Source organism: Hoplias malabaricus, chromosome 5 (assembly GCF_029633855.1).
Source record: "Hoplias malabaricus isolate fHopMal1 chromosome 5, fHopMal1.hap1, whole genome shotgun sequence".
Taxonomy (NCBI): domain Eukaryota; kingdom Metazoa; phylum Chordata; class Actinopteri; order Characiformes; family Erythrinidae; genus Hoplias; species Hoplias malabaricus.
Window position 1 is genome coordinate 29,279,524 of NC_089804.1, and position 25,641 is coordinate 29,305,164.

Genomic DNA, 25,641 nt, shown 5'->3' on the forward strand with positions numbered 1-25,641 from the left:
GTGCCGCCCCGTAGCATATTAATTTAAATTGAATACGACACAACAAATACCATAAAATGACAAAAGAGCAAGAGAATGAGGTGATTTACAGTTATACATTAAACAAATAAGCTTTAAAACATAATTGTACACCTAATATTTGGTGCTCCATATTAGGCCTAATAAAATATAAGGTGCACAGAATATTTCATAGGAGGGTATGAGAGACCTAATCTACTTGTCTGTCTGTTATCATAAACAACTGTTCTACCAGAATTCTGAAATGAAGAGTAGCTTTGTAGCTTGTTCCCCTTATCTGCAGTAATAGCTTCAATTCTTCTGGGAAGATTTTAGACTAGATGATGGAACATGGTCTGTAAGAACGTGATGGCACTTAGCCATGAGGATATTAATTAGGTGAATTATTGGATCTTGGGCAATCCATCTATCTGAAGAGCCATTTTCGGATTTGGGTATGGTGACTTTATACTAATGTGCATCTGCTTCAGGTGTGCGGAAAAAATGTCCAAAAAATACAGATGGAGAGACTCCCTTAGTCTGTAGGCTAGGTTTACAAACAGCTTTTCAGTCAATATTTAAGACACATTTTTACATATTTAACCTGTAAATAAGTCCATAATGTTAGATCTGAGAGGCTGTGGATACTGGCTATGAAAGAAACTTCTTCCCATGCCAAAACATCTTTAGTGTCATATCAGTGTCATTCAAGTATGTGACTTGTAGCTCATTTTTGTAACATTCACTCATTCATTCGCTGTTAAGCAATAATACACAAGCGCTATAACATGATATATTGGCACTGGAGTGCTGCAGTCATAGAAAATCAATACAGCAGTGCCAATACCTCATGTTATAGCACAAAGTGCATAGTGTACATTTTTGCAAGTTTTTAGATTTTAAGATAAAAGGGACAAAAAAAGGGCTTATCAGCAATCCACATGGTACAATAGTTCCAATCAACACATTCGTTCAGGTGTTTATCCACCATGTGAAGTGGGTTCAGATAATAGTGATATATGATAAAGATTTGTAAATGTTTTGATACAGAGAGAGTATTTTTGGAGTATGGCTCTAGAGCGGTCCGGCTGATATGGTGAACAAGAGGAGCAAACAAAAGTTAAACTAACTACTATTGGTTCGTTCCAGCTGGGGACTTACCTTTCGAGTTCTGGAACATATTTATGTTTGTGGAAGTGTGCTGAACCATTTAAAATGGGATGAATGAACAGGAACAGAACCGGTTCCGCATTGGTGGAAAAGGGCTATCAGGTACCCCACACTGTTTGTAAAGACCGGTGTTGTTGCTAGGTTACATGTATATTGCGGAGTAATACTTAAAGGAGATTGGTCAGAGTGCCATTATTGTACAATACTGACACTCATTGAACACCTCTCAGACAACCACCCTTTTTAAAAAGGTTGGAATAAATGAAACCCCCTTTTATAAAGTTTTTCAGTTTCTGCCATATAAGAATTTTCTGTCAAAAAAAAATTATAAGGTAAAATGCGAGAGTTTGAAAGTGTATTTTCAAAGTAGGATTGTCCTTCTGACAGCTGTGGAATGGCATTCTTTCTGTTTAGAAAATATTATCTGCCAGAGAAACACTGCCATCAATGTAGATGCAGCAAAGGAATATTTAGTTCTGTGTCACGCAACCATAGTTCTAACAGAAGACATGAATTAATTGTGTACACAAGCATGTCAGGAAAATAAGCCCTGAAATGATGATTGACCCTGAAAGAACCTTGTTAGAGCAAAAATGATTAAGGTCATTATAACCTGGTGCACTGTTGTATTAAATGGCAGTGTTTTTCATTTGGGCAGTGTGATAAATTCTTTAGCAAGTGACATTTACACATTTATATATATATATATATATATATATATATATATATATATATATATATATATATATATATATAATTTTTAAGATGCTAGTGGTTCATGTTGTTGTCTTAAGACTACAGTTAGGAAAAAGAGACTATTGTGAATAACTATTTTAACTAGTTTTCTTATATATTAACTATGGAGTTATTCAAGAACAATCCAACCCCTTATCTTTTTATTTCTGCTATTCTTTTCGAAAACAAAGATGCACTTGGCCAGCTCTGCATTTAAAAAAAAAAAAAAACACAGAGCATGGTAGGATTTTAATGGCATAGATGTTATGCACTGTCTGGAATCACATGCATTCATCTCACCTCCCCGTCATTATTCGGGTATTTTTTTCATTTGTCATGTGTGTTTAGAATGTGTGAGCTAGTGATGCTGAAGTACGTCTAGTTTCAAATGTACAGCCGCAAGCTGCCTCTGCATCCAACTGTCATTGCCTGTGTCACTTGATCTTTAGTCCAATAGGTTTTTTTCCCTCCGAAAACGAGTCACTCGAGGGCTACAAAATGATGTGACTAGCCGTCAACTATTCCCTGACCACACCGCTGGAAACGAACTGCTAAAGCTTTGAAATATTTGAGCTGTGATGTTAGATTTGTGCTCATCTTTGTAGGTAGGACTCCCACAACCCCAACTTATAGCACTTTTAAAGCACAAGTACACCTCAATTTTTCACATTCTTTTGAGCAAACCTTCTGTTTTTGGTAATCTCTGAAAGAGTAATAAATTCATAGATTCACCACATGCAATTAAATGTGTCTTAAAACTCAAACTAAAAAGCTTATGAGTTATAGTGAATAATATGCGACTCAATTAGCTTAATGCAGTTAAGTCTGTGCTAACAGGCCCTTAGTTGCTTGTTAATAAGAGTGTTTTTTGCTAATTAGTCATACGCTAACAGGCTGCCCCTAGCTGTTCTTTAACATGGTGGCATTGAATTCTTGCCTAAGATCGATTTGTACTGAATCATTTAGTACCAGTAGGGCAAGAGGCGCAGGACTTGAGGCTTGAAGCAGTCTAATTTAACATCTATTTAGCATAGATTTTGCTTTTAAATAACCCCTAGCCCTAAACACTTGAAGAAATGCAACTGTTTTTATAATGTTGTTCATTTTAATTCATTTTGTCAGAATCTCAGTAGCTAACTGTAAAGTGGTTAACCCTCTTAGTAACTGTGGGAGCATTTTTGAGTAGGGTTTTAGGGGTTGTTCCAATTAGCGAGCGACTAGACACCTGCAGTGATATTACGTCATAGTTGTGGTTTTGTTGACAGGACAGCCCTAGATTGAACTATTTTTTTTTTTGGTTCGGTTTGATCCAGGTTTGTTCTAGACTGTGGTCTGAGGCACCTTTCACACACACTATGATTGGATCAAGCTGAAAAGATGGAAGGGCCAAAGCTAAAAAGTTACCTGTGAAAGCACCCTTAAAGTCAGAGATTTTGAGTACTTCAGCATGATACATCCTACTGTTAGCATGTGTCTCTGGATGTTACCTGGCAGTGTGCTTGATTTTATAAATATATTACAGTGAGTGGGGAACAAACACTTCGCAATTAACCTACTTTTGGTTATATAGTGTATGTACTGTATGATTCTGAACAGTTTGCTTCATGCAGATTGGATTTGTCTGTGTGAAACAAATTGGCAAGTTTCAAATATGGACATGCACTAGATATTTACATACATCCTTGCCAACTTTTCACACAGACAGTCAAACCTGCAGTTTCTTGCCTTAATGCAGCTTTTATTTTGCAGAGTATGTGGCTTGCTGACATACAGCATGCTGATGTAAAACTTTGATGTATGTTCCCTCACAGCACTCTGCCTAAAGGTCACTTTTTGAACACGCAGACTAGTCATCTTCTAGTATGGGAGCTGGAGAAGCCTCCTGTCTTTTTCCCAATGACAAATGTTTGAAAGCTACAACAGCTCTCAGACAGCAAGCCTTTCGGCTACCTTTGGTCAGTGCTCACAGAAAATCCAGAAAACTATAGAGTCTTGACAGAGCCCTATCCCACAGGTATATCTCTTGAATTATTGAATGGGGCCTGAGCCATGAGGAGCCTGAAGTATAGGAGCTGCCAATGGCCTGAATATTAGAGCCCTCCATCACACACCTAAAGCTCCCTCACAAAACCCGGCTGGGATATGGGGTGATATTAAATGGCAAATCACAGCCTGAAAACCACTGCTTGGTATGATATCATAGTGCCAGCTGATTTGTATTGTCTCTATCTGTGTGTGGGCTAGAGAGTGAATGAATGAATGAATGAATTAATTATAGATAGAGGTGATTTTTCACTGTACATTAAAACTCAATAAATAGCAAGTGCTAAGTGAATTGTGCTTTCTGTCTGGTGAATGTTGGCAGTAAAAATCCTTTTAATGTTATTTTATGAAGAAAATAAAGGGAACTTGTGAAGTACAATAAATACAATATATACCTAAAATTTCATGATAGCATGTTATTACTGGTGTAATGTCTACATTTATTGGGAATACTGCCATTTTTAGTTGCTAGCATTATTGAAATTTCATGTTTGTCCTTGTAGGGGTGGGTGAGGGGTTAGGTTGTGATGCATCCTTCAATTACGTATGACACTGTCAGTTTAGGAAACTTAATTTCACTCATGGAGCACTCTTTGAACAGTAGGAACCCAGGAAACAAATGATGTACACTGACATTAACACGCCTTTAACATGAAAATGCACGTCTGGATTTTGACAAGCAAAAGATCCAACAAAGCCATAAAATTGAAAAGTGCCATAGAGCTAATGCATCTAAATATAGACTGAATCAGAGACAGTACTTTAGACTCTGTGGGCCATGAAAGATTGACTTTTAAAACATCCCAGGCACTGAACACAATTCTTGGTAGTTTTTCTTAAAGTTCTGTTCAATTTTTCAACTTCTTTGAGTAGAACTATCTTGCAGCATCTCACAGTCTGTTTTAATTTTGTAGGTATTTTTTTATGTTGAAAAAAAGAGTGAAACATTTAATATTGAAACATTTATGTTTGGCTTGATGAAACCAGGCCAGTGAGGGCAGCGATTAAGGTCTTACTGAAAGACGAAGGAAGGGGTGTCTACTCAAATTAGAAAGTGGATTAAGCTTGGAATACTCAGAAATAATATACTTTTCCTTTTATCCTTTTTCCTTTTTTCCTATATCTATTTATATTCCATGATGTCAGTTAATCAGAGTTATGTCATCTGTAATGCATTTGCTTGATGTCAAGCATTTACATAATCCAAAAAGAGCTCAAAAACAAAAGTACAAAACAAACAACACTGCAATTTAAAGGCTAACCCTCTATTTGGATAGGGCCTTGGTATACCCACATGAGCCTTGGTATACTTTCCTGATAAACACAAGAGGCCAAGCTATTTTATAATGCTTTTAGCTGTTTCCTTTAAGAGGTCTTTGGCGGAGTGTGAAAGACAAAATACAGTAAAAATATACAGATGTTCAACAAATTATTAAATTCATCATGAAAATTGATTTTGGAGTGCAAAAGTTAAATATCAGAATATGAATTCTTTTTATTTAAATAATTTTAGTAAACTGTTTATGGACCCTGCTTTAATTTTTTCCAGACAGCCTACCAGGCCCGGTGTTGCCAACTTAGCAATTTTGTCACAAGATTTTGCGACTTTTCAGACCCCTTTACCAAGTTATCTTTTAAAAAGCGACTATCGACAGATCTAGCGAATTTTTGCACACAGCAGCTCACACAAATGAGAATGCAAAACGCATGTGCAGACAGTGTTACCAGCGACCAATCACTGATCTGCAGTTTGCTCCACCTCCTTTTTTTCACATTAATTCACTTCCATTTTTAAACTGAGATCAGATGATTTATGAACACAAGTCTGTACACTGTACATTTAAACATAACACATTCAACATTCAAATTATTCTTTAAGTACATTTAATTACATTTCATTTACTTTAGTTTAATTTAATTTACAACAAATTTAATTTACATAAATTGCAATAATTGCAAATAAACCCCTTCACAAAATTATTTCCAACAACAATTGTATTATTAAATAAGGTAAATGTGACATCACTATTGTGTTAAACACGCTTGTTTTCCCCTTCACACATATACTTGCTCCTTCTTCTGTCCAGGTAAATGTAAATGTGGTGTGTTTAGGCTCCTCTCTTCGCTTCTGTTTCTCAGATATTTAGAGAAGTTGTTCTTTGTAAATATGCACATAGTTAGTCTGTATGGTTTGTATGGGGTGTCCTGTCATACAAGTAAAGTGCTGTTTCTTTAAGTAATTAACCTAGAACACACATGATTTCACTCATTTAATCAATTGGTTTTGGCTAATGACTGCAGAGAAAGGTATCTACAGTCATTGGTTTCAGCCAATGGTCTCAGCCAAACAAGTGATCATGTGATCTCCTGCTAGGTGGAATATGTAAATATGGCATGATGGCATAATAAATATGCAAATGAGTGCATTGCATCATCTAGCTACATTTTGCGAATTTTCAAGCAAGCTTTAGCTACTTTCCTCTGAAAAGAGTTGGCAACACTGACCGGACCGGCCTAGAAGAGACATTTTCCCTTACTGACTGACTGACTGACTCATTAACTCCTAATTTTGCAACGCACATGCGCAAGTCAGAACTGTTAGTTCAGCCATATTTCATAGAGAGATCTTAAGGTGTCGCTACTACACTGTCATTTGTTAGATCAGCAATATTTCACATATTTCGCACTTTTCCACCAATTAGGAACTGGAACGGTTCCTGCTCATGAACTAAGTCTGGAACTGTTCAGTCTGCTACCTCCGACATAAACTGGTTCATGAACCAGAAAAAAATCTTTCCCACCTGGAACCAAAGAATAGTAGGTTCTTCAGCGTGAACTGTGGCTAAATAATAGGAAATAAGATAGGAACACGCTCTGTTTGTGTGTTTCTTGGGCTGTGTTTGATGTGACCCTGTGCGCACCAAACTTCTTCAGACCTTCCAGTGACAAGGGAATGTATTTTTGAGCTTTCTGGCTTTTGAAACACATCTGTGACAATGGCAATATGGCTAATGATGGTTTGGCAAAACTAGGCAAGCCTAGTTTTCTTTTTTCTTGTTTTACTTGCCTATCTAATTTTTTTTTTTTTTTTTGGTCTAATGTTAGCTAATTGTTGTGTACCAGCACTTGGTTTAGTAGTGTGTTTTGAAGCTTGCAAGATGTAAATGTAAGAAATATTTTACTTCATATGTATAATAATACATTTTAAACTGAAAATCTCAGGAATATTGTAGTGAAGACTTACTTTTAGGCAGAATACTTTTCTACTAGAAAGAGCCATTCACAGCTGTTTTTTACATACACTATTTTCTTTAAAGGGGCATAATGCATGTCAGAAGCTGCTCTGCATAGGAACACCCCACATGTGTGGAGGCCTAAGTATAAGCTCTGCTTGTTCCACCTCTGCAACTAGCATAGCTTACTGTACTGCTTGTAGTGCTTAACATTGCTAACCACTTGCCTCTGCCACCCCATCAATCCTGTAGAGAAAACAACTACACAGCAGCTACAACAGCAATAAAAAAAAACATCCTTACTGTGGGTGTTAAACATGTCTGAGGCTGCTTTGCATTTTAGCTTCTTGTTTATATCTGAACAACAGTTGAGGAGCATGTGGGCTCTCTTCAAAATGAAGTTCTTTATTATTATAACTATATATGAAGTTCTTTCATTATTTCATAGGGTATATATATATATATATATATATATATATATGTATATGTATATATATATATATATATGTATATATGTATGTATATGTGTGTGTGTGTGTGTGTGTGTTGCCCTGTGAAGGACTGGCGCCCCCTCCAGGGTGAATTCCTGCCTTGCACCCACCGCAACCCTTAACTGGATAAGCGGTTACAGAAAGTTAATGAATGGATATATATATATATATATATATATATATATATATATATATATATATATATATATATATATATATATGGCCAAAATTAGGGACATTAATTGGCAGTTTGTCCCCTTCTGCAGAAATACACCCTAGAAGTAACCTGTGCTAGAGGTTGGAAGATTTCTGTGAGAATTTCATAGGATTCAACCATTCCAGTTTATCCCAGAATTATTATATGGAGTTCACTTTCTCTAGAGAATGCAGTTCTACTGCTCCAAAGCCAAGTGCTGTATTCTTCTAGCCGGCACTTGTCATTGCACATGATTTAGGAAGTTGAAAATTTCCTGTGTCAAATAGTCATTCTTGACCATTTTCTAATAAATACATTGACATAAATAAATCTGTAAAGCTCTGTAAAATTGTCTAGGATTGTACATTGTAATATAATCTCTTCTTTAAGGTTTGTTACACAGACATAATCAAGCTGTCTCATTAATGTTCCTTACTTTTTCTTTCTATTTGCTTTTCAGGATAGAGGGTGAAACCTTACGTGTTGTAAATGTCAGGTATGTAAGACTTATACTTCTCTCACTCATCCTAATACTTACAGCTCCAGTCGTATTTAAAGCATGCCATTTCCAGCTCTGATGCATATCATTTCAAAAAGCATGTCCTTTCTCATGACCTCAAGCTCATGTGTATCGCTATTCGCCCATTTGGAGTATCTCTTGTCCTCCTTGGAGCATTGCCCTTGGGGAGAACAATGTGCTTGTGACAGTTTTACAGAGCCATGCTGGATTCTAGTGCAGATTAGACCCTTCCAGTCCAAATCCCAACAAACCTCAGCACTCTAGACTTGGCAGCTGCTTTATAATGTCGGGTAAAAGAACTGACAAGTGTGAATGGGGGAGAAAAAAAAATTCTAGTGATTTTCAAGAACTTTGCAGTAGGTCACACCAACCTTATGTCTGAGTTTGTATGACACTCTACGAAAATAAGAATCCATTATCTCATATATAGGAATGAAAGTGGTAATATTATGGCTGTGAACATATCCCTTCCACCAATTGGGAATGTTGGATGTTATACATGTATATAATTATACTCCATAAAACATTCACTAGTTTTATATGCAATAGTCTATTTTCTAAATGTTTTCGTATGTAGCATAGTGTCATGGAAAATTATTTATTCTATCCATAAGTTTCCTCTAACAGACATTTGCAAAGCACTTTGTGCCAGTTTAAGCCACAAATAAGGTACTTACCCTATGTGCATAGAACATGCAAAATGTGCTTCTCTCCCTCATGGATAGGCAACTAGTGTAACATGTCTTTTCCCTGTCTTTTAAAATCAAGAATATTTTTGCAATAATGTGCAGGAGTAATAGTGGTTGGACAATGATGTGGATGTCAAAAATGCTGTGAAGCGGTATTTGCAATGAAAATGGATGAATATGAGAAAGTCATGGTGGTAAATACTTGCAGTCTGTGTTATTGCTTCCCCAGCTTCTGGAGCTGGATTAAACACACGTGTATTTTGATTGCACCCCTGTTTCTTGAACCTCTAAAATTGGTTGGTTCTGTGTTCATAGGTGTTGGTCTTGTGCTGAGCTTGAGTGATTAACTTCAGATTAGTAACAGATAGTTTAGATTAGGCGTATTTTAGGCACAAATTTTGGTCACATCAAAGTATATGTTGCACTGTGCTTGGTTTCTTAAATATATCTGGCCCTCACTGGTAACTCTTTGGTCAAACTTTAAAGCTGAGTGTGTTATCAGAGTCTGTTTGTTTGTGTTTGTTTGCACTGTGTTGAAACAGCTTTCCAGAACTTGCTCATCACAATGATTGATTGAAAGAAACCTGTGCTCTGAGGAAACTAAAGCTGCTGTTTGTATAGTCTGTTTGTTGTTGAAAATCTTTGGATTTTTGGATAATCTGGATTATCGTTTTGTTTTTTGTTTTTTTTTCTTCTCCCCCTCTCCCTGGTATGGAAAATAAATGGGATGGAAAAAGTAATTTTACTTTTTACTCTGATGCAGCCTGTTCCACTGAAACAAATCACAAACAACAGATCTCTTCATCGTGGAGAAATGGTTGCCAGCTTGCTTGCTGAACAGATGCCAGAACGGGAAGATGTTGGTACCATCAGTCTTCCTGACACTTCGGTTAGATATCGTGGACACTTATTTCCATCAAGGTTGAGCCAGGAGGCTCTTCATCATGGTGATAGATGTATGCCCAGAGCAGGTCAATTGCTTGAAACGCTTGGTGCCCTTGTGGGCAGATGTTTTATTGTAGCTTCAGAGGACCCAAGTTAGTACCAAGTACTTCAGATCACATTTGTTTGTCCATCAACAGGAAGGCCTGAGGTTTTGTGGACGTCAGTGTCTGTTTGATGTTTATAATAAACGTGCAAAAAAATTTTATGGGTGCCTCATCCAATAAAGTCTTCTTAAGTCAAAGGAAATGAATATGTTGTTTGCTCCACATTTGCAGCAGTAACAGCTTCTACTCTTAAAGAAAGTAAGAAAATATTAGATTAGGATTTAATTGTATTATAAAATAAGATCAATATAAAGGTCAGGTATTGGATATAGAGGATTACCACCACCAGATAAGTATCTGAATTGCAATAAAAAAAATCATTCTCTTGAGCATTTATTTAACTGACAAAACCTATAGAAATTCTTTACAGTATTTACACTGGGCAACATGGAAAAAAAAAAAATATTGCCTACAGTTTGGTTCCTGAATCACACAACAAAGAATTTAGGATAGAATAATTTTTCTTCTATTTTAATTATTTATTTTTATTAGTGTTTTCAAAACATGTTAACACAAGCGGGACTTAAACATAATTTTGCCAAATTTGGCCAAAACCTCCTCCTTGAAGCCACCTATTGTAGCATGTTCAGAATAATGCCAAGCATTGTCTTACTGAAATGACCTTGGATGTCCTGGAAGAAATGCCAGTATATGTCTCTATAACGTCCCAATGTACACCTCCAGATCAGTGGTAAGTTCACACATATGCATCTCACTCATTCACCACCTTGGATGGTCCCATTCGATTCTGGCATGAAAAACCTGACTTCATTAACTTCATTAAACTTTATTATTAGTTTTATATATTTATATAATATATATTCTATTTACTCTGCATATGGTTGATGTATAGAGTTTGCTTTTTGTGATGAAGTGGCAGATTGTTAATAGTCAATGTTTTTCTGAAGTACTCCAGACTCAATGTGGCTATATTTATCACTGTAGCATAACAGTTATTAAAGGACGTTTACATTTAAAAGTAGTGCCCAGCCTTGCACAGCAGAGATTGAGATTTCTCCTGGTTCCCTGAATCTTTTCACAATACTATGTACATTAGATGTTAAGGGATACAGGGGTTGGACAAACACCTGGTTTTAGACCACAATAATTTATTAGTATGGTGTAGGGCCTCCTTTTGCGACCAATACAGCATCGATTCATCTTGGGAATGACGTATACAAGTCCTGCACAGTGGTCAGAGGGATTTTAAGCCATTCTTCTTGCAGGATAGTGGCCAGGTCACTACGTGATGCTGGTGGAGGAAAACTTTTCCTGACTCGCTCCTCCAAAACACTCCAAAGTGGTTCAATAATATTTAGATCTGGTGACTGTTCAGGCCATGGGAGATGTTCAACTTCACTTTCATGTTCATCAAACCAATCTTTCACCAGTCTTGCTGTGTCTATTTGTGCATTGTCGTCCTGATACACGGCACCGCCTTCATGATATAATATTTGAACCATTGGATGCACATGGTCCTCCAGAATGGTTCGGTAGTCCTTGGCAGTGACGTGTCCATCTAGCACAAGTATTGGGCCAAGGGAATGGCATGATATGGCAGCCCAAATCATCACTGATCCACCCCCATGCTTCACTCTGGGCATGCGACAGTCTGGGTAGTACGCTTCTTTGGGGCTTCTCCACACCGTAACTCTCCCGGATGTGGGAAAACAGTAAAGTTGGACTCATCAGAGAACAATACATGTTTCACATTTTCCACAGCCCATTTGCGCTCCTTGCACCATTGAAACCGACGTTTGGCATTGGCATGAGTGCCAAAACGTGCACCAACAATTTGTCCTCTTTTGAAATCCGGTATGTCACCTACAATGTATGTATGTATGTATCTTTACATTTATATAGCGCCTTTCTAGACACCCAAGGATGCTTTACAATCCACACTGCTCAGAACACTCAGAACACTCAATCCACACACACACTTGTGAGAAGCGGCAGCCAAACGCGCACGGCGTACTCTCGACCAGGAACGACCGTCCACCTGGAGGACTGCATCAGGCACCCAGCTTCACTTCCTGCTTCACCCAGGACAGAGTGCCAATCCATATCTGGGCTCACACACATTCACTCACACATACAGACAGACATTCATTCACTTACACACTCATTCACTCACACACCAGGACAGTTATTAGAGAAGCCAATTCACCTACCAATGTTTTATGCATTGCAATATTTTGAGCAAAACTGTGCTCTTACCCTTCTAATTGAACCTTCACACTCTGCTCTTACTGGTGCAATGTGCAATTAATGAAGATTGATCCAATTTAGTCATGAAACCTCCCACACTAAAATGACAGGTGTTTCAGTTTCATTGTCCAACCCCTGTACATTTCTTGCAGTCTTGCATAGAGAAAAATCTTATTTTCTCACCAAGTTTTGTAAAAAGTGCTGAGCCATGACCAGTATTTGCTTGCAAATCCTGAGACCTGAGATGCTTTTTTGTACCTTTCATTTTTACTGGAATGTTTTTAAAACAATGTAACATGACTATTTTATTAACTTTTCATTCATATTTTGCCCCGTCCTTTTTTTTTTTATTTTATTTTATTTTATTTTTGGAGTGATACAGGAATCACATTTTAAATTAGTTTATATTTAAACAATACAGCTACAGTGGTCCGATACAGGTTCAAGAAAGTCCAAAAAAAATGGGAAATAGGGTTGTTATATAGATGTTTTTGTATTTTCTGTTCATGTTATAATGAATCCCAGAATGAATGTATTTTCTGTTTAGTGTTAAAAAGAGCGTTTTTCCTTTGTTTTGTGTACCATACCAGGTTGTGATTTTTCAGTTCTACAAATTTACAATTCTATGAACTGACTAGCTACTTAAGTAATATTTAATTTGCATTATTGGTTACTTTACTACATTTAGTCGAGTAAGACTGTACATGAGTACTTTTTTATACATCTACTTGATGAAAAAAGAATAAAAAAAAAACTATTTAAATTGGAATGGACTCTTGAAATCCTGAAGGTTAAAATGAAACGGTGGTGTAAGAAAACAACACCAGGATATTTGCCAACTATTTCAACAGTGGCTTATCTGCCGTTCTAAAATGAAGAGTAAACTTAGGGTGTTTTTCCTTGCTTAACTACAGTAAAAGCCACTAATATTCGGAGAAGGATTCAGAAGACACTCGCAACATGTCTATGAGGATTTGATAGCATTCATCCAAGGGCCCATTAGCGATATCAGATACTGGATATTGGATGATTAACTTGTGATCACAAATATCACTGCAACTTAACACATCACTACACATCTCATCACTCCATAGATCACAGTTCCACTCTTTCCCAAATTGCTGCAGTAACCATGTCCACTGTTTGGGGCAAAGTCCCTGTTAATATCTGAGAGGAAATTTCGTATGAGTGGGCGCCCACAAATGACAGGAACATTCACATAAAGGTGATGTTAATAAAAGTCTGATAGCAGAGCCATCTGGTGGTTTAAATTTGGCGCTGAATGATTTTATGTTGATAATGGATTTATTTATTTATTTATTTTTCATATTATTATTTTTATTTAATCATTTTTTATGATTTTGATGGATTACTCTTTTGTTTCACATATCCTGGGTTATTCCTCAGGCTCTCCATGCATCCAGTTCAACGAAAACCGTTCCCCTTAGTGGGGGAATGGGAGTACTAAGGTTGCCCTTCTCGAACACAAAAGGTTTTTTTGTTGAACTGAGATTTCATCAGCCTGTGAAATACATAGTGTTTGGAGTGGGAAACTGTAACAGAGCAGAGGGTTGCCCAAAGTTTCATATTAGGAAGGTGAATAAGGAGCTTTTGCATTAAGTTGAAATGAATCTCATGTAGCAACATTTAAGCTAAAAAACAATCAACAATTGTCAGCATTGTACCAGTGTAATTATGTGACTGCAGAATGATAGATTTGGATTAGTGAGAGTGGCTAGGGAGTAAGTTCATGAGGTGAAAAGGTGGAGGATACAGTTCTGATCCATGGTAAATAATGATAATAATAATTATTAATAAATAATAATGTGAATTCTTGGCACTGCACAGTGCTTCTGTCCACTTAGATAGAATTGCTATTTTTAAAACTCATTTAGTCTCTTGTTAAGGGGGAAAAAATATATATATACAAAATCACATCTTCATTTGCTGTCCTTCAGTTGAGACATAAAACTGAGGCCCTGACTCTGTGAGGTCATAAAACTTCCTGGGTGTCAGAGGTCATAAAATCCCCTTTGGTGTTATCTTGATGTCTTAGCTAAGTCTGCCACTGTGGCCTCCTAATTATCCCCATCTTCAAAAAATGGTCTCCTCGCTAGCACATAGCTTATGTGGTGAGAATACTGGGTCATGTTGACTGCTGACATCATCCAGTTGCATGCTGTAGATTGGGGGTGGTTGAGGTGACCCTTTAATGTCCCAAGAGATGTGAAGAGCTTCAGGTGTCTAGAAAAGTGTTTGCAAGTGTAACTGTCCTTCATTATCCTTTATTATTCTGCTGAGAATAAGGATTCTACATTTATTTATTAATCTTTAATTGTGGCTGGCCTTGATGAATTATGCTTTCGTTGCATGTCACCATCTATCAGATATTTTGAACTTCCTAGGCTACAACTTTGACATTTCTGACAAGCAGCACAAGGGTATGACTGTAACAAACATACAACAACAGCAACAATAACAAAAATGAGACAGTGTTACATAGATGAAAACCCCTTTACATGCATACATGGAGAACACTGGTGCAGAGGCTACTGCCAACTGAATGCCTGGCCCAGTCTCTCCAAAGCAGGGCTGACTGTATTGTGATTTTCTCCTCCTATAACTCTGAGAAAATCAGTGTACAGAAACCCTGCTGACTGTTCTCTTGCTTTTAGAAAGAGACATTTCTCTGAAGTCTTTTCAGAATGTAGCATGAACTTGATCATTTTTCCTTAAATGAAATCACTATCGTGTGGTGTGCCTAGGCTTATAGATGCAAATCTCCCCATATCTTTATCTCCACTTTAAGCCCCCTTCACTCAGGCTTTGAAGTGAAATGTGATAAATGAAAGTTGGCTGTTTAAGCCACATATTAGTTTTATTCCCACCTCTGTTTTAATTCATCTTCAGTAGTTTGGGATTTGATGAGGATTTTAAGGGACAAGTTAAACCTTTTGAGAAAAGAACTGTTATGGAGGACATTATGCTGTAAATGCTTAGTTGGCCAAATTGTGTGTGTGGGTATGTGTGTGTTGTGCTTCTGAAACATGAGGACATGCTGTCCTAACAACAGATCTGTGTGCACAGCTTTACTTTTCAAGGTGGTATTACTTAGTCCTTGGACATTTTATTTTTGAAACTCTGTTTTAAATGGGTCAGGCTTATGCAAATTTAAAACGTCAATAACACCAAATTGAAAACGTTAGTTCTTCCTACTATAGGCATCATTAAGCTTTCCAGAATAGAAAAAAAGAAAAATTGGTTTGTCAGGGTTTTGTAAATGTAAAATGCAATAAAAAAAAATGGTTGTTTTCTTCAGGGCTGTCAAGTTGCAAGCTCTTGAGTTTGGGTTTGTGTTTTTTTAGAGTGTTATAAAATAACGAATGGAAGTAGCGTGGGCCAGACTTACCTCTCTGTAAAAGAGAACAAATGCTTGATGAAAAATCATAGCTCATTGTTGACACCTTAAAAAAGTGTGCAAATCATATTTCCTCAGTCACATAAAATCTAAACCTTGGTGACATTCTCAATATTTTAACACGTCAAAATGTGCCTGTTTTTACAACTTGAAGCACACCTGGACCACAGTGATGTATGTGACTCCTTATGATTTAGTATTTCTTTGCTCTGGTGACATTTTCAAAAATTACAGCTCAGATTCAGAGTTTTCTGTAATGACTAACCAAGTGGATTTGTTATTGACCGTACTGATTATAATTGAATATGAATCACGTTTGTGTGGCGTTTATTCACAATCTTTAATGTTCTGCAATGTTCATATTGTTTATATGTTCATTACAGAATGCAATTCAGTATAGGAAAATGTGCCATTTAAAATGGCATTTAACTCTCAAACACCACAGTGCAGGAGCCCTTATATTAAACACCTGGAAATGGACATAGTCATTCAGCATCTTAATTTATTACTTAAATATTATGATAAACCATTACAAACACTTGCTCAAACACACACTCTCCCTTGCTCTCCAAAACAAACTTGGTGCTGCACTAAGTAGTGCCCCTCTAGAAACCATTCATGCGGAACCAGCAGTAAATCTTTGATCAAAGTTTAAATGAACTACACCAAATAAACATAAAGGAAAAAATTAAAAAGTACAGAAATGTACAAATACTGAAGAAAATGCTTGTCCTGTGATAACAATAATTTGCTTTAATCCAATGAGAATTTGCTTTAATTAAAAAAGATCAAATAATTGGTTATCAGTATCGGCTACTCCAAGGTGCTAATTATCGGTTAAAAAAAACACCAAGACATTTGTAAGTTTAACTTGTCTGTAAAATTTAACCACAGTTTGAATTACCACAGAAACACAATTGTAATGAGTAGTTTGGTTTTGTAGCACTTTCAGTAACTGAAAGGTCTTTGGTTCGATTCCCACGACCAGCAGGAAAATTGGGTCTGTGGGGGTGATCTAACAGCACTGTCCTCCTCCCTCAATCCATGGCTGAGGTGAACCCATGATTGCTCCCTTGCTCTGGGTGTGTTTTCACAGCCCCTAGTGTTCACTGCCACAGATGGATTAAATGCGGATGTTGTATAATGACAAATAATTGCACATTAAATTATTAAACATTGAAGTCAATATATGGTGCAGGAATAGAGCATAGGAATGTGTATATATTTATAGACCCTGGGGATTCGAAAACACAGTTTTAAGCATGCAAACAGACTGGAGAGCATTAAATATTGAGGAAAGATCCTCAGAATTTTATAAAAAACAATTTCATTAAAATTGTGAATGTCGCCTTTAATGCAGTTTGTTGATTGTTTCTTTTTACTTTGATGATCACTGGGCTCTGTAGTCATTCATATGGGGTGGTGGCAGGTTTTACTGAGTTGTCACTTATTATGTTGGTGCAATATATAAAATGATTACCTGTTTTCGTTAATACGTATTTATAATTGATTTAAGCCTCAACCGAAACCATGCATGTTGTGCACTTTAGAAAAAATGCCCTGAGAGGCTGCCCTAGATTATAACCTACAGGCAAAAAAAACCTACAGACTCTCCTCTCCCCTCATGTCCCTGCTCATGGTGATAACTAGACAGAATGTGTCTTGGCTGATGTGACCGTTCTGGACAGTTTGCATTCCTTGCTGCTTTAAAGGAACACTGTGTAAGATCTGGATTTTTTTCTTTGCTTCTGGGACTTACCTAGTGGAATTCCATTTCACAGAACTGTGTTGAAATCAATGGGGAGGGAGAGGGATGGGGTGGTTTTGTACCCTTCTCTAAAAGTTGCACAGTACAGTGTCTGCAGTGCTGAGCTCAGAGTTGCAATGACAGAGGCTCTGTTCTCCATAATAGATGTCAGTAGTGATTTTGAAGCTGTAATTGTAAGGTATGATTATTAAGGTTTTTTTTTTCTTTAAGCTCTTCAGTGGCATTGCATTTGTAGCAGCGCAGAGTGAAGTGGTCGGCTGGTCTCACGTCTGTCTGTTTTAACGTCTTTTATTTGAGTTTTTTCAGTTTTAGGCAGAGCTCTGAGAGATGGCTGTGAGGTGTGTCAATTACAAAGTTAATTTTTGCCTTTGTGACTAGCAGCCTCTGATTTGTCAAATGAATCTATATAACACTTTATTATATTATTATTGGGCTTTTTTCCCCTTTATTCATGGCCTTTATTGCTCATATAAACATTTAAGTTAGCTGATTGACTGTACTCCCAGAACTCTCAGAATTCCTATGCCTAGTTCTTGGTTTAGAAACAAGCACACACATCAAGAATGTGGCTCAGGAGCTCCAATATTGTAGATTATAATTAAAACATTGGTTCTTTCAAATTGTGATTTCAGTATAAATCTGCTGAAACTTTCTGCCCTAATGCCCTTCTTAGAGTTCATGTGTCAGCATGTATCTGCAATTACACACACTATACAGTAAACATTAATTTGTTGTTGTTGTTGTGTGTGTTGCTCTCACATGACTTTCTCCTTCTCATTTACCTCTTACTGTTTTCCTTTTGGCTGAATTTTCTCTTTTTTTCTCCTTTCTCTTTTATCCTCTTTCCCCTGTATCTCATTTATTCTACCACTCTGTTTCTCTCTTCTTTTCCCTTGTTAATTCTTTCTTGATGTTTATTTCTCTCTCTCACACACACATATTGATCTGGCTCTGTTAAATCCTGTCAGCTCATGGTGGTGCGAATGTTTGCTGACTCTGTGTTCTGTATTCACCAAGCACTAAGGTTAAGTGGGGAACACCACTGGCTGTGTGCATTTATTGCTGTGTGTATGTTTGGAAAGAGCATTTTGGGAATGTTTGACTTAACCAGGTTATTTGGTGTTCTGAGTATATTCAATATGAAGTCTGCAGTATCAGTTTGCTGAGTTGCAGATTGTGCTGAACCAGAAGCAGAAATGAAAGTCTCTCAGTGGTAAAATGTGATCGAGCCTCATTTAATTTTAATCTCCTCTTTCACTTCACAGAGAAGAAGGGTTTCTGTGTGGAACTGTAGTCTGTGTTTTTGTTTTGGCTTAGTTAGAACCTTATTCACTTTTAAATACATTTAGTTTTATTAATTTCCATTATGTTACAAAAGGCAATTAAAGAGAAATCTGGAAATAAAATTATAAAATGTCTAGAAATTTCTCACTTTTCTTGTTTTTGTGTGTGTGTATATATATATATATATAATGTATTATATTCTACCTGTACATTAATGTATTCTGGCATAAAATGCATACTAAAAGGATATTCAGAGTTTGCATGAGACTATAAATGATCCTATGTCCTGACAAGATCTGAAAGCAAATGTGTGTATGCCTGTGCACCCATGTGTCTTTTCTCATTTTTTTTGTCTCCTTTTTAACTACTTGCCTTGGCAGCTTTCGTATTGTAAAGCTTCAGTAACATGCGGTAAATTGCCATAGTCTCAGGCTGGCCTTATTACAGAGGCAGGCCCCAGCGTCATTAATTATTGAGCACCATTGAACTTACTAACAGTCTCTATAAATAAGCTTTCCCCTGAGGCTATGCTGATCATAGACAGAACACACATACAGGAAAACTACTGATGCACCGTGAGCTCCAAAACTGACCAGTCTGGTCTCTCTAGGCATGAAGAGTGACACATTTTAAAGAGTAGAATTCATTAAATGGATTGTATACATTTATAACATGGAGCACTCTCCAGCCATTAGCTTAATTAAGTTTGTTTATTTTTCCTTATATCTTTAATGGTGCTTTTCCTATGCAGATGCATTACAGGACCACAATTACTGGTTTAAGATTACTGGGTTAAGTATAAACACTGGAATGATAGTGTCCTTATTCAATGACCTCCAAGATAATTAACAAGAGTGGAGTAAGCAAAGCTTTATAGTGAGCTTCCTCCTGATGCACTTTTACCCAACTAAATAAGCCCAAACACAGAAAGCCCTTTCAATCTAGTGGGAAATAGTAGGAGGCTCAGCTTTTGTTTAGATAACTGCATTTAGATGTTTTCTGTATAATGCAGAGGGTAATGTTGCTGCCTTCCATATATAAGAGTTTGATTACAGTTCATGTTACAGTACAGTCTTTGAACATGCCATCAGCCTCCCAATGTAACATGACAGGAACAAGCCTCTCTTGATAAGAACACCTTCCAAATGTCATAATTCACCAATGGAGCCTATTTTAGCGCATGTTTAATCCAGTTTATTCTTTGTGTGTGAAATGTCAGACTGGAGACCAGGTCTGGTTATAGGTCATGTAATTGAGGTTTTTAGGGTTGAATATCTGACTGATGCAGAAAGTGTATCATTTGTAAATTGGCTAGACTGACTAACATTGTAGTCAATACCACTTTTATAATGCTTTCCACTGGCTACCTACTTGGCTTGGCTTCGTTCTACACACTTTTTGGGACCTGGTCCCTGGTAACTTTTCCATTACCACAGCTAACCCAGGGCCCTAGACTGTGACTAAAATGGTAGCAATTTGGAACACAAATATTAATTTGTGAGTAAAATAATCAATTAAAGGAATACAATGTAAGTATGGGCTTTTTTGTCTCCTAAGCTCCCCCTACCTGTTGCTGAATGTAATTCATGCTTACAGCACTGTTGTGAAATCAAGTCTCACCCTCATCTATCATATTATATTTGGCTCCTTAAAAAAACAAGCTATTGGTGCTTTGTATTATTTTATTTAGGAGCCATTGGCTCCTTAATCAAATTTTTTGTCTAGAGGCCTGTTTCCCCTGAAATGTAGCTGGTAACATCACAAAACGCCATATCTAATGGTAACTGCAAGCTGTGGAAACTACAACAACGGCAGCAGTAATGTTTTGCGACGTTTACTAATTCTGTATTCATTAGTTGTTGTTTGGGACTGAACACAGCTCAGTGCATTAGTTCAGACAGGTCAGTAGAGTTTTGTCATCCATTGTTGCACTGTCCAGCTCTCACTGGAGAACCAAATGTATTCTCTACTATAGCTTGGAGATTTTACAAATGGTCAGTCTATCCTGGATGTCTGCATTTCATCATGGTTGACAAATCTGTCTCACCAATCAGCGCACTCCAAGATTTACAGGTCACGTTTGGTCCCAACTTTGCTCGCTTGTAACCATGTGTGAGCAGGTGCTAAAACGTCCTCAGTTCCAGGCACCAGGTATGAAATTTACTTAAAGTAACAGCAAAAATCTGAGTAGAGCCATTTTGTTACCATGCATTGCAAAAGCACCACTGCGCTTTGTGTACAAGCACGGTCACTGAGGCCTTCAAGAATTTGCATTTTAAATTTAGTAATAAAATATAAAAGCAATATATGCTATTTAAACTTTCTTATACTTTGTTTTTCCTAAGTTAAAGAAGTTAAAGATGTTATGTCAAGGTAAAACTATGTACCTTTCCTGGGAAAGTGAATGCAGTGTACCTTGAAAACTCATTTAATGTATACAACAGAACTTTGCTGTTCCTTTTAGGGAACATTTACATTGTTTGTCCATTTACTTGGACAATGTCTTTTTTTTATTTTGACACTGCGATAGCTACTGCAACAAGATACTCTAGAGATTTCAGGCAACGTATTTCCCCTGTCATACTTGTTATTATGTACTGATATTCAACCAAAAGTGCAATATGCTGCCTAGACAGCAACATGGAAAAGCAAATAGAAACAGAAACCTTTTAGTTTCTGGCAAACTTTCTGTAAAGTTAGGAGATAAGGCATTCATGAATTAGACTGCAGTACACTATAGATAAATATACATTTATTAAATGTATTTTGAAATACATAACATGACATATTTTAGAGCCAAATTTGAGTTTTACAGTTTCTGATAAGTCTTAAAAATATCTTTTTTATATTCTTCTCCCCAATTTTTTGTAATGGTTTAGAGGTTGAAGATAGTACTTGTTCCCGAAGAGACACCTGGAGCCAGACACCACCACTCCTTGAAACAAAAAAGTCTTTTGAAGCTGAACATGGTTTGAGTAGAACCCTAACTAAGTGATGGTGGGGGAGGAGGGCCATTCTGCACACCTAGAGACAACCTCCTGATGATTAAGCCAGGTTTTAGACAGTTTCACCACAAAAGCAGTGCATTTTTTATGTCTACTAAAGCTTGAACAAACTTGCTGCTTAAAGACTGCATTTAGGGCAGTGTGTGAATAGTTCAGATGGCCTTGTAGCACTGTGTCCAATTATCATGCTTCTTCTTTTCTTTGAGGGAATATATGCGCCTATTCACCCTCTGTTGCTGTACAAATACTTCTGAAGCAGCTCTGCAACCATGTGTCAGGGGTTTTGTGTGTGTGGTGTGTGGGTTGGCTCCTGTCTGTCACAGCAGCCCCCTCTGAAGCTGCACCACTGTGAGCTGATGGACAGCTGATGTGCAGTGAAGCAGAGCTGCTTGGCTCTGTGATCAGAACCAAAGCTCTGCATGTTTAACCAGCAGCTCCGTCACAATGCTTTAGCTTCATCCACGGGTTTATTCTGTGTAATCAGCAACTGTATGTGACCAGCAGTGGTATGCAGTCATGTAAATATTTCAGTGCTGTTGACATTGGTGTAACAGCAGTGACATTCAGACCTATGTGCTGTGGTTTTGTCTAAATTTTATAGCAGTATATGCTGTGACTTTTGGTAACTCTTCTAAAGGTGTGTTTTCTTTGGATACATCTAACCCAGTAGTGGCCAAAGCCAGCCAAAAAACAAAACTGTTAGTTTATTTATGCAACCAGAATGTTTGTGACTTTTGCTTTCTGTGTATTACATCATGGATAATATTCCTCAGACTCATTTCTTTATATTTATAGGAGGAGTATATTTTTACAGTTGAACTCATTCAAGACAAGATTGGTAAGATTATTGATGCATGTAATGAAGGTAATGATGCTCATGTGTTCAAATTTTATGTTTTGTCACAAATAATCCAAATCTTCAGCTAGGTTATATTTTGTTCTTCTCAAATAAATCCAACTACAACCTTCAACATTCTTGTTAATGACCAACAAGCTTAAGTGACACAGTGGAAATGTAGATAAAAAGGTATGGTAGAGCTGCATTATTACATTAATGGTAGAAACTCTGTAAATCTGTTGTCACAAAATGGCGGCCACGGTCCGAGTCCAGACCCAGACGCTGTTCTATCCAGACCTGGACCTATAACTGATAATACATTGATTTTAGAGTGCTGTTTAATTTTTATCCGTGTTTGTTTTAAATGCAAGTGATGTGAGTCTTCTATTAATTACGGTCCAGGGAATTACCAGACGAATCCCATGCGTTTCTACATATCACATGTGAGGCCGTCAGCTAATCAGATCTGTGCATTATGATGAGTGCTGTGACTCCTGTAACTCGTGTGACTACGTGTAAAAGCTCTTTTGGGACACTTTCAGGACGACAGCGTTGTGTGAGGTAAAACCAGAAACTTTAAAAATAAGGGAACGATCACGGGTTGAAATTCTCATAACACTGATCATGGATTCCCCCTCCTTCAGCAAAAAGAGCCAATCAGCTTGCTGTTAATGGATAAAGTCCCGCCCACCAGCATAAATAGCCAATCATCTTGCTGTTAACGGAAAAATCCCACCATTCAGCAATATGATTGCTGGTTATGTAAAGCAGTCAACAGCAACTACAAGTCATTAGGGACTTTATTTACATATGCTTTTTTTTCCGTTGTTTGATTTGTAAATTTTACTTGAAATGAAAAAAGGACATTTTACTTATAGTATTTATTATTTATATTTTTTTTATAATTCTTAAAATATATTGAAATGGAAATGAAAATGTAATTTGATTTGAAATTCCGTTAACTACACAAAATGTTGCTATATCTACAAGGGTACTTCAATATTCAGGATATGGCGCTGATCATAATGCAGGTTATACATTATGTTCCAGACCTTGGCTCGAGAGAATTTTCTCTAACTGAAACTTAATGGATTTTTATTAATTACCCCTGGTGTAAATGTACCTTTAAGGGTGCAACAGTAGTTTTAAAGTCAGGTTTTGTTCCCTAAAAGTGCACTACATTCTCTTCTCCAGAAGGAGTTGAATAGTTGTAAGCTTTCATTATTTAACTGTGTAAAATAAAAGAACATAATGAATCATTTTTAAATTTACAATTATAATAGAATCAGGTGCAATTACGTTCCCTATTTAAAGGTACAGAATATATACTCTTGAGGGTACCACCACAGTGACAATTTTTCTAACAGTGTAGGTCTTAAAGCATTAAATTTGCCTTTAACTTGCTTTTAAAAAGATTTGCCCACACTTCAGTTATGAGTGTTCAGCACTCAAAATCCAATTCAACCAGTGAAGATCTATGAAGATTAAAATGGATTTAATGGAATGTCTGCTAGAATAATGCACTGGTTTTACTGGAGAAAAGATATTTCATGGCATGGATGTGAGCCATTTCTAAGTCACAACCCAGTGCCATGTGATCAATAAGACCAGCAACAGCTGCAGAAAATAATGACAGGGTTTTTCTTTTTTTCTTTGTCTTTAAAGTATTATAGTTATTATTTTGGGGGCACTTTTTCTTCCTGAGCTATGGAGCACCATTACTGGAAAGGTTCCATAAATCAATGCTGGCTGATGGAAGCAGGGACCCAAAGCTAATGAGAATTTACCAGCAGCATTCTGGGTCATTCACCCCTGTTGACCAAGGGCTTGAACTGTTGTCTGGGGGCTGGGGAAGGTGGGCCAACTTCAAAAGAAATCACCTGCGGCAGATTTAAAGGAAGGAGCATTTAAAGGAATGGGGCAAAAGCAATCGTCCGGCTGGATTAAGGGCTGTGTGCTAGTGAGGCTCGCAGTGCTTTTTTCAGTGACTGTTTACTTAATCAGTTTCTCTGTCCACTTCATGTGTTTCACCTTCCAGGATGGTGCTGTTAAAGGCTGAAGGTGAACTTATTTATTTATTTATTTTTTATTTATTTATCAGCCCTCCCCCTCCCCAAATGAGATTGGGTAGTATATTGTGGCTGATTGCAAGAGTTGACACTAGGACTAACTCTTGATAAATGTCTGCTTTACAGTTCCCCTTTTCGGAAGCTGCTAGAGCCATTTCTAGCCTCAATTAGTCCTTGAAGCTGCTAATCTTAGGTTTGTGGAGTGCTTGCCAATCCTTTTGAAATATTTTTGAACTCTGAGAGTGAAGCTGTGTGGCAATTGTGGTTATGTAACTCGAGAATGTGCTCAGGGACGATAACATGAGGCTTATAGCGCTGCTCAGTAGTACTTAACCCCCACTGCATTGTGGGTTATCATTGGACAACAGAGTTGGTTAAAAACAGCCGGTTTATGCTCAGAGTGGTTAGGCTTTGTCAACTAAATGGTGCTTTATATCCCATTACACGTTCTGTGGAGCTCTGTTTATGGTGAAAGTTAGCATGATGCTAATCAGCAAGTAGCATAATAGATGATGAAATATGTCACGACAGTCTCAAAGCTTGATATAAATTCAAACCTCTAAAATCTAAATAATTCAAATCACAAAGTGCTTGACACTGAGTTACTGAATAGGGAAACATTAGCATTCGCCGATGAATAATTCAGCTTGGGAAACGCATAAGGAGAAGTGTGCATTGGGATTTTTATCAATTAGCTTCTGCCATTGGTCTCGCGCTATGATCCTTGAATTAAAGGGAGATTTGGAATAAATATGAGTTCTGTGTTCTCAATTAAAGGAATTTTGTGTGGATAATAGAGTGAGAGGCTTTGATAGACAGTGGAAAACTCTGAAACGGCTCATTTGGATTCTGCATACATTCAACTCTGAAGTGAACAGAATTATCCTGAAGTAGATATGGAATATGTAAATGTGTTAAAGAGTTCAGG

General features: G+C 37.1%; 1 protein-coding gene across 2 annotated transcripts in view; it reads left to right on the forward strand.

Annotated features, from left to right (window-relative positions):
- The window catches only part of iqsec1b (IQ motif and Sec7 domain ArfGEF 1b), a 302,557-nt gene that overhangs the window by 73,450 nt on the left and 203,466 nt on the right, over positions 1-25,641 (forward strand). For both annotated transcript variants that reach the window (XM_066672593.1, XM_066672597.1), the window contains exon 2: positions 8,326-8,361. In XM_066672593.1, coding sequence (XP_066528690.1) covers positions 8,326-8,361 — 36 coding nt within the window. The remainder of the gene's footprint in view (positions 1-8,325; positions 8,362-25,641) is intronic.